General features: G+C 38.0%; 2 protein-coding genes across 2 annotated transcripts in view; one reads left to right on the top strand and one right to left on the bottom strand.

The window, feature by feature from the left end:
- The window catches only part of LOC125053498 (lachesin-like), a 46,610-nt gene that overhangs the window by 11,136 nt on the left and 21,449 nt on the right, over positions 1-14,025 (top strand). The window contains exon 2 of the mRNA XM_047654855.1: positions 12,081-12,197. Coding sequence (XP_047510811.1) covers positions 12,137-12,197 — 61 coding nt within the window. The 5' untranslated portion in view covers positions 12,081-12,136. The remainder of the gene's footprint in view (positions 1-12,080; positions 12,198-14,025) is intronic.
- Positions 1,086-4,520, bottom strand: LOC125054543. Its single transcript, XM_047656547.1, has one exon. It carries the CDS (start codon positions 4,518-4,520, stop codon positions 1,086-1,088), a length of 3,435 nt encoding a protein of 1,144 aa, XP_047512503.1.

Consider the following 14,025-nt stretch of genomic DNA (forward strand, 5'->3'; position numbering starts at 1 on the left):
TTTTCAAGCTCAAAGGCGGATTAGTTTTTGAAGTTGATCGATAAAGAAACCACTTTAAAAAAAATATATTTCTTATTTTTTTAAGATTTTTCAAAATTTCTCAAAATCAATCGGTCCAAATCGGTTCAAATTCACAGGAAATGTAATTTTGAGGGAAATATTTAGAACGCCGTTTAGTAGATTCCGATCGGTTTAAGGAAATGTTGGCATTCTGCAGCTGCACGCATTTAACTTTATCGACGAATTTTTGTTATTTCGGCTTGCGGAAATCGTCAGATTATATATGTTGATGCCAACCCCCACGACACCTCAGAGACTCAGGCCTGCACAGGATTATACGTTTAGATGTTCGTTTGAGAACACCCGTGCAGTAACCAAAGTAACCTCGGCGCGGCTTTGAATACCGGTGGGGTTTGACTTCGTACGTACTACTGTTCTAGCCAATCCCGACGTCGCCTCAGAGACTCGGGCCTGCACGGGATTAGACGTGTAGATGTTCGTTTGAGAACACCCGTGCAGTAACCAAAGTAACCTCGGCGCGGCTTTGAATACCGGTGGGGTTTGACTACGTACGTTTTGTCAAGACGGTTCGACGTATCGCTGGCACCGCCTCAACCCACGCACCCCTGCTAGTGCGTAATTGTAGGATGTTGTCTTGAAATGAAACTGCGCCTTGTTCTTGTTTCTTGCTTCGCCGATTATTCTTGGGTCCCAGTTCGTTGCGGAGGAAAAAGAGGATTTTGCGTAAATCTCGCCGAGCTTAAGTACTCCGACAGTATACCGCGACGAGAGCTGCGCTTACAGCCATCTGTGCGCGTATACCGCGACGAGAGCTACGCGACCCTTTTATTCGGCGAAGCATATAATTAATTTATTTAACTATATTTTTCTTAACATATTTTTACCTAACATATTTATATATACTTAATTTCTACTTATGAGCTACTAACAATATTCTTATTTTTCTTATAGCTCATATCTACTTAATTTATATTGTATATATAGTCACTAACACTAACTTATAATAATCTATTCCTATTTATACATATGAGTCGCCAACATTCTCCCCCTCGTGCGTAGCACCGTTATTCCTGCGCGGCGACTTCGCAGGCACCATCATCACGATACTCGACGATGGTCTTCGCGGCATCAGCAGCAGCTTGGTTGCGTCGTCCACGATCCTGGTTCTTCCGTCGGGTCCGGGGTACGTGGTTTCGATGATTCCCCTCGGCCAAGTTCATGGTAACGTGCGATCCAAAATAAGAACCACGCCGCCTGGCTGCAGCTGCTCGCCTTCCCGTCGTTTTCCTGGGCAGTAGCGTGGGCAAGTTCTCCCGTAGCCATCTCCTCCAAAAGTGATCAGAGAGTCGTTGGACGGTCTTCCAATCTTCTCTGCCCACCAGCTTTACGTCAGGAAAATGCCTTATGCGCGCAGCTCCACCGGATCGCCCAGTGAGAAAGTGATTAGGGGTAAGGTTACTGGTTAGCGCCTCCTCTTCCAAATTATAAGCTAGGTTCGTTATTAGTCTAGAATTGACTATGTGTTCTGCTTCCAACAAGGCTGCCTGCAGTTCAAGCCTTGGCATAGAGATATATACTTCGGCTGCATACGACGTCTCCTTCGCGTCAGTGAAAGTATGCAGCTCCCCCTCAGTGCAGAATGTTGCCATACATCGCGGCAGCTGGATGTCTTGTTTTCTATCGATTTGTTCTAGGTAGCTCTTCCGCGCTTCGGTGTCGTCTTCAACGATCTCTATTTTGTTCGACGCCCATCCTCGTAACTCGAAGTGTGCCTTCTTATGGATCAAGTCGACTTGCTGTATTACTCGTTGGTAATCGTCGCTGTGGCTGTGGAAGCTATGCAAATGATCATGCATATAGTGCTTCCGCTCTATTGCTTGCGCCGCTTCTTCATATTTATGTAAGAAGGCCTTTGTGTTCTTAATTTTTATATAAATCGCAGTGCAAGGCGACGACGCAGCTTCAAAAACCAGTGATAACATTCTGTAATCCTTCACTAGCGCTTCCTTGTCTTTTCGCCAAAGGTATCTGAGACTATTTCTATCTTCTTCACATATCTTCCCCTGCAGAAACATTTGTTTTGTATCGGCCGCTATTGATACGGGACCTTGACGGAATCGCAATAGCACTCCAAATATTGACTGCAGTAAGTCCGGGCCGGACAGCATAACGTCTTTGAGGCTGACTCCATTGTCTTTGGCCGCAACGACAATTCCTAGCTTCTCATTCAGAGGGTGAACCACTGGGAAGTTAGGCAGGTACCATTTTTCGTTAGATGTGTAGTCGGCTGGTGCTTCTTGGGCGTAGTTGCTTTTCAACAGACCTATCGGCGCGCTATGTTCATTTTTTAATTTAGCGTCCTTACGTAGTTTTTCTTCTATTCTTTGCGATCTGTTGAAAGCTGCTGCGTAATTGTTTGGAAGTTGTATGTCTTCCTTTTTCCACAAGAGTCCGACCTCGTATTTGCCATCTTCCAACTGTCGGCTGGTTCTTTCCATTATGTCTAGTGCTCGCTGTTCGATATCCATTGAAGGCTTCTGCGGCTGAACTATTGTATCTTCGACGACGCTTACGTGTGCACATGTGTTTACGTAATTTATAGGAGACACGCTACTGCTGTCGGAGCCGTGGAGAACCCATCCTAACTTTGTTCGTGACGCCACCGGCTGCCCTGGCTTTCCACGCCGTATTTGTAACGAGACAATGTACTCCCAATTGTCTTGACCAATGAGCAGCTTCGGCGCCTCAGCTTCGTAGCACACGTCTTGTAGTAAGCCCCGCAAGTGATGACACTTCTTTAGTCGGCTTTTATCTACGAATTGAGGGGTTAATTTGAGCTCCTTGATAGTTCTTGCCCGCTTAAGTGTGCTCTTCTCGCTTTTCTTGATCCCTTTCAGTTCGATATCTAAAATCATGGAGTCGTGATTTTTCATTTGCCCTCCGCCGATAGTTTCTATATTCAGGGCTTCGCGAGGACCCTTGATGCCGATGCTCGAAGCCACGTTTTCGTCAAGCAGTGTCACCGTTGAGCCTTCATCTAGCAGCGCCAGTACTTGTTTGCTCCCAGCCGGTCCGTATATCTCCACCTTGAGCATCTTAAGAATAGCTTTCGGTGTGCTTATTGTATTGACCGTCGCTGTCTCGGGCGGTGCCTCTTCGTGACATTGTTCGCTCTCCGACGTCACATGTAGTAGGCTATGGTGCCATCTTTGACACAACTTGCACGGTGGTCTTCGGCATGTTTCTTTCCGGTGCTTCCTAGCGAGGCACTTGAAGCAGACCTTAAGCCTCTTAACTGTTTCCCATCTCTCGTTGACTGCCGCTTTTAGGAATCTTTGGCAGTATTTCAGTTTATGTGTACCTTCACAGTCTGGGCACTTGATTTCTTCAGGTCTACTCCTTTCAGCGATATTATACGTAACTTGCTTCACTGGCCTTCTTATCGCTGCGCTCGGTCGTACGCTTTTGCTGTCTTCGAGTACCGCGAATGCGCCGCATTGGTCCGCTTCTAAATTGAGGAAGTTGCTTATCGTTTGAATATCACTGAACGATTCCTCTTCCCTCGCAGCCGTGAAATCGTACCATCTGAATCTGAGAATTGGAGGCATCTTCTCTATTATAAGTTTCACGATTTCAGGCGAGTAGAGGTATTGCGGTCTCTTCAATCCCTTTATGGCGGCCACGCTGTTATTTATTTGGCTAGCGAAGACGCATATGTCCCTGGGATTTTCCGTCGTTCTGGGAAGCGCCTTTAATTTCTCCAGTTCAGCTAGCACCAGTGCGTCGGGTCTACCAAATCTTCGGCGTAAAGCGTTAATAACTTCTTCTGGCATCGCCTCTGAGTACAAGAGGCTCTTAATGCTTTCTCTCGCTGTGCCTTTAATCGCTTTACGTAGCCGCGCCATATTCTGAATGCCAGAGAACATCGGAGATGTGTCTTCATATACGACTCGAAACGCCGTCCATTCGGAGCTGTCGCCTTCAAATATCGGCAGCTCTTGAATGTACTTCGGTTGCGGCGCTACATGTGTCGTCATGGCTTCCTTTATTGCGTCAGCTATTGCTCGAATGTCGCTCTTTGTTTCTATTTCTTCTGGCCTTTGTGCCGATGAGCGCATCCAGTTTGCCACCTTTTCTTCATGGTTATCGTTGACGTCTTCTATAAAGGAGTCTTCCTCTTCCGTTTCTGCTTCTAATCGTAATCTGGCCAGGCGTGCTGCTGCCTGCGCTTCCCGCAGCTCGCAGCGAGCCAGCTCTTCTCTGGCCTCGGCTTGTCTTCTTGAGCTGGCTCTGGATACGGCTCTCGATGCTGCCCGCCGGGTGGAACCCGCTGGTGCCAGAGTCAATGCTTGATCTGGCTGGCTGGCTGCGCTCGTCGACGTGGACTGCTCTATCGTTATCTCTTCGCCTGTGGTCCGGACTTCGGACCTTGTGGCGGAGGTAACAGTCGTTGTCGATTCCCCTCGCTGCATCCCGTTCTGTGACCTTGTGACTGGCATTTTCTTTTCACAGTATTCACTTCTTGATGACAACCGTTGCAGGATCCGGCGCTCGAAGGACCACTGTTGATGCCAACCCCCACGACACCTCAGAGACTCAGGCCTGCACAGGATTATACGTTTAGATGTTCGTTTGAGAACACCCGTGCAGTAACCAAAGTAACCTCGGCGCGGCTTTGAATACCGGTGGGGTTTGACTTCGTACGTACTACTGTTCTAGCCAATCCCGACGTCGCCTCAGAGACTCGGGCCTGCACGGGATTAGACGTGTAGATGTTCGTTTGAGAACACCCGTGCAGTAACCAAAGTAACCTCGGCGCGGCTTTGAATACCGGTGGGGTTTGACTACGTACGTTTTGTCAAGACGGTTCGACGTATCGCTGGCACCGCCTCAACCCACGCACCCCTGCTAGTGCGTAATTGTAGGATGTTGTCTTGAAATGAAACTGCGCCTTGTTCTTGTTTCTTGCTTCGCCGATTATTCTTGGGTCCCAGTTCGTTGCGGAGGAAAAAGAGGATTTTGCGTAAATCTCGCCGAGCTTAAGTACTCCGACAGTATACCGCGACGAGAGCTGCGCTTACAGCCATCTGTGCGCGTATACCGCGACGAGAGCTACGCGACCCTTTTATTCGGCGAAGCATATAATTAATTTATTTAACTATATTTTTCTTAACATATTTTTACCTAACATATTTATATATACTTAATTTCTACTTATGAGCTACTAACAATATTCTTATTTTTCTTATAGCTCATATCTACTTAATTTATATTGTATATATAGTCACTAACACTAACTTATAATAATCTATTCCTATTTATACATATGAGTCGCCAACAATATATTTTTCATTATTCTTGAATTATTTCCTTCAAAATAAAAAAAAAATTAGCTACGCTCGAGAATGTCGAGATGACGTTTTTTTTTTACAACTTTGTTGCCCTCCCCTTTTTTCCCGTCACTCTCAAATTGTCAGATTAGTGGAATATACACTTTTTAGGATGTAATTAACTCACCCTACCTTAATCTGACGCGCTCGGGAATTTGTGATGGTCAATTTTTTTTTACTAATCTGATCCTGTCTCCTTCACGGGCGGTCTTATATATGGGCCTCATATTTTGTGGAGGTACTTAACCGGGTACAAGGTATCCCCCTATATATTAATCTGCCGCGCTTTAGTAAATCCCGAAATCCCCTCTTGGGCTCCCCTACCATTAACAAATCACTGTAAACTGGAACAATACCTTGGCATCATAAAAGAAATTTTGCACGAAAAATTTTGCCACATTTAGTTATAAAATTCTTACAACGGCGAAATTTATCTATAAAACATAATTTGTATATTTGTATGAAACTTCGTATTAATACTTGAAAATGTGCAAAAAATTCCCTTGGCATTTTCCTAAAATAACAATATTCTTTTATCATACCGTTTTGTGACACGTTTACATTTATTTGGTGAAGAGTGACGCTGTGAGACCTTCTGGTTGTGTCACTTTGGTGGATTCCTCCGGACCGCAAAGTGAAACAATGGAGCCTTCTTTAACTTCATTTTCTAGTACACAAAATGAGCGTTTGTTGCGAAAATGTAATTTATATTTTTAAGCACCGAAACATTTCGCTCGTTATTTTCTTTACTGATTCATTAAAAAAAAATTAAATCACGGTCTATGGTTAATCTGGGTTTTTTTACATATCCTAGTAAAAATACTAGTAATATTTCGCAGACCAACTTTCACTAAAGTTGTAAAAAAATAAAACATAACATCATAAATAAAATTACGTAATTCTGTCCTAGGTATAAAAAACATTGAAACAAAGGAAACCGAAAGAATATTAAAACTGTTAGACCTCATTGCATTGAAGAAGAATGCGCTGTCAGACTATAAATATGAATTGCGTCTCCAATATTATTTGCACATTACCATTAAGCTTGTACAATATAACTGCATTATCTACTTAATATTCATGAGTAAGTTGCTTCAAGTGAAACGGTGACGACAGCAGCGCCTTATCCTGATGGAGTTTGTTCAAGCTATGAATATGTACCGCAATACAAGATAAGCTTCTCACGATAGAAAGGGTTTATGGGCCGCTGTTAAACATCTCATAAGTGCGATCTTTTATTGCCCAAAGATTAGTGTTTATGTCCCTTGAGTGACTCGGCGGAATTGAATAAGAGCGCGAACGATTCTATTACGTGTAGGATAAGTGTATTAAAATGTAAAGTACCGTGAATATGGAGCTTGGTTTCTTTATATTCCTAACAGCCAACTCGATAGTTTTATATATTAGATTAATGTTATATGAAATACGGTCATTTGTACTCTGTAAAGATAATATATAAACTGTAATAAATCATAAGTGAATATATCCTATATATAATATTATTTCTGCAAAAGTTTTACTTTTACGAGAACTAATGTCAGCTAAATGGATGATATAAAAGGAAAAAGCAGCATCAAAGATAATACCAATGTTCGATTAGACCCGGCCTTCGAAATCGAATACTATCGGCTAAATAATAATCAATATCTCAATCGGTTGTGAGTTTCTTCACAATCCATTTGCTGTAAGAACATGCTACGTCCTGAAAGCTTGGGGCTCTTATAGCGAGATCCGTTAGGGTCATACTTGAGTGAAGCGGAACCTTTAGGGCTTCGCTTCCGCCCCTCTGAGAAATACCCAAGATAAGAGACATTTTGGCGCCATTTATGTTTATGGCAAGGCAAATGGCCATAGAATATTGTATTTATCAACGAGAATTTTCGAACATTATTTTAAAGAACGGAACCGTTGTAAAACCTCATTGAAACTCAGCAAAATTCTTTGGCAACAATGCGAACTTGGCTCATATAAGGGAAAGTTACGACAAAGATCTGATTTCGAATAATAGCCTATTTCATTTCAAACCCTTAAAAGTATACTTATAGTAATAAGCTTAATATCTTTTTAATGCAATCATATAAGTTACGTGTATATTTTTTGAGATTTTAGAAAACAGACGGCAGAGTATATCCGTAATTATGTCCTTCTTAAAATATAACAACCATTTAGAATTAATGTTTTAACTTAATTTAACAAAAAACCATTAATTAGCTGTCGCAATAAATGTAAATTTTCAAAAATGAAGCAACGGAGAGCATTTTATTGTCCTTTTAAAATTAGAATAAAAAATAAATTAATATTGTTTCTAATCTACACTAACACTTCACTAGCTATAAGTAGCTATACTGATTTATGAAAATGCTTTGGTTTAAAATCTCAAACGGGTGATTAATTTAAATTCAGTTGTCCTTTGTTTGATGTACATAATATATATGAAACGGGCTGTGCTTTCATCTTATCTACAAATTTGGCTAAACCATATTCTAAAGTGTAATAGGAAATGTGTCAAGTGCAAAAACACGTATTCTGAAAGACTCACAAAGTGGTCTCGTGTTCCTCTCAGTGAACCTGCCAAAACAACGTTTTTGTAACATTATTCTGTAGAACCATTTTTTGTTCTCATCTAATATGAAATTTATGGTCAAACTGTCTGCCTCCTACTTTGCATCGGTCGCATATTTATAACAAGTCACTGTAGAAATATTTAGCATTTAATTAGCTTACCATCCTTTTCAATTTGAATGAATAAAGATACTTAGGTACTATACTACTCCAAAAATGTGGGAATGGGTGGGCAAGAACTCCTAAACCGATTTGTATGTAACTTGGACAATTGCCCTATGTTAAAGAACTTGGTTTGAACGGATATGACTTATTTCTGATAAATATTTGAAAGCCTAAATAGAACCAACTCCATTTTCAACATCAACTTCCATTTTTTTGTCAGTTAAAAAGGAATTACAACAGATAAACCACAAGTCGAGCCCGTAGTCGAATTATTATTATTATAGTACAAGCAAGTCGTTGCACACATAGGTAAATCCATACTTATACTACCAGAGATTGAAATCGCGACCCCAGGACTAACGCTACAAATATATTATTTAATATAAAACTACTTTTAAGATACCGAATAGTTAAATATAGCAACGGTTAATTCATAGAAGTTTTGTCAGACATTTACAATGGGCATATATAATTAACCAATAAAATACTTAGCGTCAACCACAAAGACAATAGGTCACATCAAGGCTGCCTTGAGGAGCTAACCGCACGTCTGTTGCGCCGTTATAGCACTCCTTAATGAAGATTAATTGTGGAATACGAGACATAATACTGCAATATGTTTCAGAAAAGCACCATCCTACTTAATACGATGCATATAATTTGTATTTTACGTCAATTTGGTTTAGTCAAAGAATCTTTCAAATATATATTATCAGCACTAATAAGAGCCCTTGAATGCATTTAATAAGTGGCCCTACAACCTCTTTAGGTCTAGATCTCAGATTTCTGAATCTGTTTCATGATCATTTTTCAATCTAATAGGCAAGTAGGTGATCAGCCTCCAGTGCCTGACACACGCCGTCGACTTTATACAGGTTAGTTGTATTGAGGTTATACAAAAAAAAAAATCTTTATAGTATTTGTATATATGATAGTTTAGTTACATAATGAAAAATCTAAACATACTAAAGTGATTGTCATAAGTTTTGGCACAAAGAAGTCCTTCCAAAGAATATATTTCTATAAATTTTACGCGCACTACAATCACGTGTAAGTTACAGGAACTATTTATAATTGTGTTAAGTTACATTAATCAGTAAACGTGTCACGTATAAAATCATGCATTTTTTATATGTAGAATTTCACACAATTTCGAAAAAAGAAAACCGGAAACCCGCGAAAAATTTATGTGTTTGCTTGCGATAATGAAACTATGTTAATGAGGGAGTTTAATCTACGCGGCGCCGACAGTTGTAATGTCGAGAGTAACCATACGTTTGCATTTCATTGTCCCATCTTATCGCGTGTACTTCCACTATACTAATAGCCGTAATTGAATCGAAGCCAAACAATGACCCTTTGATTAGTATTGTTTGAAATAATCGGTCGCACAAGGTCTTACTGCGGCTAAATTGCCGCAATTTTTAATCGCGGACGCTAAGGAAATTAATGAAAGAGTTAATATGTGATTTTTTGCACACTTTATTATTTCAGTTATATTAAATAATAGTAGACAAAATTAAACTCGTAGCCGCAATGCAGAAAAATGATGGTAGGCTTGTGGACGAATATTTCTTTACACACCAAGCCTTGTAATGACCGAACGTATATGCTAAAAAAGGTTTATTTAGATAGTAGAGTACGTAACTTTATTAGTATGGCATTATTAGTATGCATAGTCAAATCAGAAAAACACAATCAACTAGTAAATATATATTTAAATAAAGAGCCATACTCCCCTCCCATAACACAAATTCTAATTTCATAATTTGCAATAAACCTAAATTCTCTCGAAAAATCTCCATATAAATCTTCGTTATTGCGAAATGTGACAACGGACTTCGCTCCCAACATTTCGACCATTCATACTAATATCTAATCCATTTAGCCCTTCGAAACCCATTTCATTACAGCCCCTATGCTAACTGAACCTTACATTGTTAGAAATACTTGAAATCACTTCCTAGACAATTTGTTTGAGACGTTTAGCTAAAAGCTGCTCCCTACGCTATCAAAACTAAATCAAGTTGGGCGATGATCATAAACTCGACCGCCCTTGCATGACGATAAAATGTGTAGGGAAGTTACATTCACTCGTGTCTCCTTATGCATGAAGATATACTACCCATTTTCCTTAACGATATCTTCATGTTGCGTCTAGAAGACCTTATTACATTCAATCCAGTGCTATAAATTTGTTTGATATAAAACTTTTAAAAGGCGCATAGGTACAAGTTATTGGTTAATGAATTAATAATAGTCTTCACAGCTATATTTAAATATAACTGCAATCAATTAGCTTTTTCTATTATGATAAAAGGTGAATATACGAATATAAGAGGAAAGATGTAAATCAACAAGAGATAGACAAGAATTTTAAAACAGACACTAAACAACTAATTAATTCCATTACTGTTGACCGTCTCGAGCATTCTCGACCAATTTTTTCTATAAAAAAGATCCGCTATACTGCGTAGAAAAGACTGGATATTCTCAAAATTAACAAATATATCGCATAACGGTCTTTTGCTGAAAACAATATTTAGTTTGATTGGACAAAAAGTTGGTTTTATTATGATATTTTAATAATAAAGTCGAGATTATCAAATATTGCGTGAAGATTCAAAAATAGACCAGTGCCGATAATTTTTGAAACCAAAAAAAATTACAGTAGGATGAAACCCATTAGAAAAGCAGGGGAATATGATCAAAATGCCATTTAGTTTTCTTCGATAGGACTTTTAGTTTTGCCGGAAATCGAGATAAACCGTTTTTTACCCTTAAAACTCCCCAGATTAGTTCGGTCATTCAGTTTCTTCATAGTTTAGTGCGCAAAAGCACTTGACAATATTGTTTTAATTTCGTTTAATACATAGGGTAAATATTAAGGATCCTATTAAGTTTATTGTATAGCTGAAGTGGCAGTGCGAGAAATTAGAATATAAATTATATTAATTTATGCAATTGACGCATTCAAACAGATACAGATTGTAAATAGTAGGTGTCGTAAAAACATAATTTTATTATATGTATATTTTTGCCGCTTTAACACATACCATTACCTATGTTTTAGTAGCAGGTAAAATCCGTTTCAAAGAAACGTTATTGTTCTTTCGTATTTCGACGTCTTGTAAGTGCAAGTTGGTGAGCGGAATAGGGGCAGGGAACGAGCATCTGGAGCGGTAATTAAGCGCATCTGCCTACGTTCAATTTTGAAACGCGGCTGAGTTGCCCTCGACGCCGTCGGGTCCATTTGGGTAAAGCAAATTGCTAAACTTTCAATTAAAGAGTTGTTATTCAAACCGCTCTCGGTTCCTCGAGGAATTATGTTTTATTTCGCAATGAAACTCTGATGGATACTTGTACATTCTACTTAACAGTTTAACAATTTCTCAAAAGGAACAGTTTGGGCCAATTTATTGTAATAATTGTCTATTCAATTTGGTTTGAGTTTTCGTGAATAATACCTATTAATATTGTTGGTATTTTATTTGAAATATCTTTAGGAGAAAAGTCGAAGGCGGTTGCCAACGCTTGAAGCTTAAATCGAAGAATAATATACAAGCAATGTTTTAGTTTGTTCATTTGAATCTTATTTGACGCAAGCTCAGGTTATATGGGCGTGTGGCATATAACCACTCGTAATCCGCGTAAAACTCCTTTTTATTACGCAGCCTTGAATGACAATTATGCATAATAGACAGTCTATATAAAATTATATTTTTTTCTTTTATCAAATATTTCCTGTAGTGAACTTAGATTAAAGAAAATATATTATTCAATTTTAGAACATATAGAAATAATACTATGTACTTTATTTCATATATAAATATATTTTTATTAACAAACATCTGTTGCAAAATAGGCCTTCAGAATATAGATTTCAACAAATCGCTAAAACAATCCCTCACGAAAGTAAGTCTAATTTTCTTTTTTTTCCAGAAGTTTGGATGACGAAGTGAGCGCAGCTAAATGAGCGGCTGGCGCTGCGCAGGAGTATGCTAGTACACCTCTTGGTTCTTAGCACCGCTCTAGCGGCGGCGACCAGTGGAAAACATGGTAAATTTATAATATTTAACAAACTTTATACAGCTTTTTTCATATTACCAAAACGTATACTGTATCGTCAACTTTCAACATTAAGAATTGACTGTGTTATTACCATTTTGTTATACCTTTCCCTAAAACCACAATTATTGCCAATGTTCGCCTTAACATCTCTTGCTTGGATATGATCCTACACTAGTATAAAAGCTCTGAGTTCAATTTAATCGACTAAACCAAATATGCACACACACAATAGACAAGATAGTAAAACGTACATTAATTTACTTTCGTTTAGTAATTAATTAATAATAATATAAAAAGTGTTATCTCATAAGAACTAGACTTCAGTAGGAAGTAGGTGGTAAATAGTGTATAAAAGTATTTTTTATAAGCTCATTGTTAGCTTATTAAAAGTTCTCATTCAATATAAGCTTTAAACGCGTCTGATGAAATAACGTAAATTATAGCAATTTTCCCTTACCCTTGTTATAACCTAAGAGCGAGAACCTTTAATGATACATAAAACCGAATTAAATTGGCTCTGGGAATTCCTAGATTGTGTCTGAGCTTCGTGCGTCTCGAACACTGCACAGTACTCAATGACAGTAACATGCTATATTTACAATTGTATAATTTATCAAATCGATTCTGCATTGTGACTCAATATATAATGATAATGAAAGAAAACTTCTGTATGTGTGTTTAGAGTCGAATCTTTGCATGACAAATACTATTTTTGAGTTATATTATATATTATAACTTAATATATATACATATTATATTTCCCCCCTCCCTATTTTATCCCTTTAGAAGTTTTATGTAAATGGGTGTACAACAATTTTAGTATAAATGTTGATATGAAAAACCACCATGTGTATGATTACGGTCAAATAAATGTTGCAAGGATGTGTAAAGTTCTAGAATAGACATTACTAAAATATATATTAAATTTATACAGGCATAAAAGCCAGCGAACATTCTTCTTGTATGGTTGACCATTGACCTAAGTATGTATGTATGTATGGCTTAAGCCGCGATGTAGGTAAATGACCTAATCGTGTATTTTTTACAGTATTTATGGTCTCTTTATCAAGGAAATAATATTTGGGACTAGTGAGTAATTTGCACGATTGGGACAATACTTCGTATATCTGATATTTTATTTGTACTTAAATTGTCGTAATACTTAACACTAATTTAAATTCGCACTAATCCTAAAGGTTTTTTCAGTCTTGTCATTTACAGAGACGGGATATATTCTAATAAAAATATTAACGCAAGGTTTCAACCATTAGTAATGAAGTGTATAAGGTCATAATCCACCAAACTGGTCCTACGCAGAGCGGTCAAATATAATTAAAGTCTAATTTAAGATAAGATATTCCATAATAAATTTAAGATTAATATAAAATAAAAATTTGGATAAAACTCTTTCTTTCTCCGTATGTGTCAGATATAATTACGTTTATTGCCATTGTATTTTTATGATATTTTTTTATTCTTAATTAACATGAACGTATACGAAAAAAAGCATGAATATTGTATGAACAGACTTTCAAATAATACATTGTTTTAAGAATAATTTTAAGTCCATTACTCAAAGTTTAGCTTTAAGCCAAAACACATTACTTTTGATGTTCTGTATAAGAATATTTTAATCCAGCCCTTGTTTGGAAATAATAATATCAGTCTTGGCAAGTTAAAAAATATTCGCGTTAAATTTGCATAAACCTTGCCGAAGCTTTTTATTTCTTACGTTCAATCTCTGGCGTTATTTTCAGCAGTCCCTCATTGTGTTAAATAGCTAACTTTTTAAAATTATTGCTTTATTGAAGGGCGT

The sequence above is a fragment of the Pieris napi genome, chromosome 1 (assembly GCF_905475465.1).
Source record: "Pieris napi chromosome 1, ilPieNapi1.2, whole genome shotgun sequence".
In the NCBI taxonomy this organism is placed as follows: domain Eukaryota; kingdom Metazoa; phylum Arthropoda; class Insecta; order Lepidoptera; family Pieridae; genus Pieris; species Pieris napi.

Excerpts from the sequence above, each read along its gene's own strand:
- LOC125054543 (XM_047656547.1), bottom strand. The coding sequence starts at position 4,520 with ATGCCAGTCACAAGGTCACAGAACGGGATGCAGCGAGGGGAATCGACA.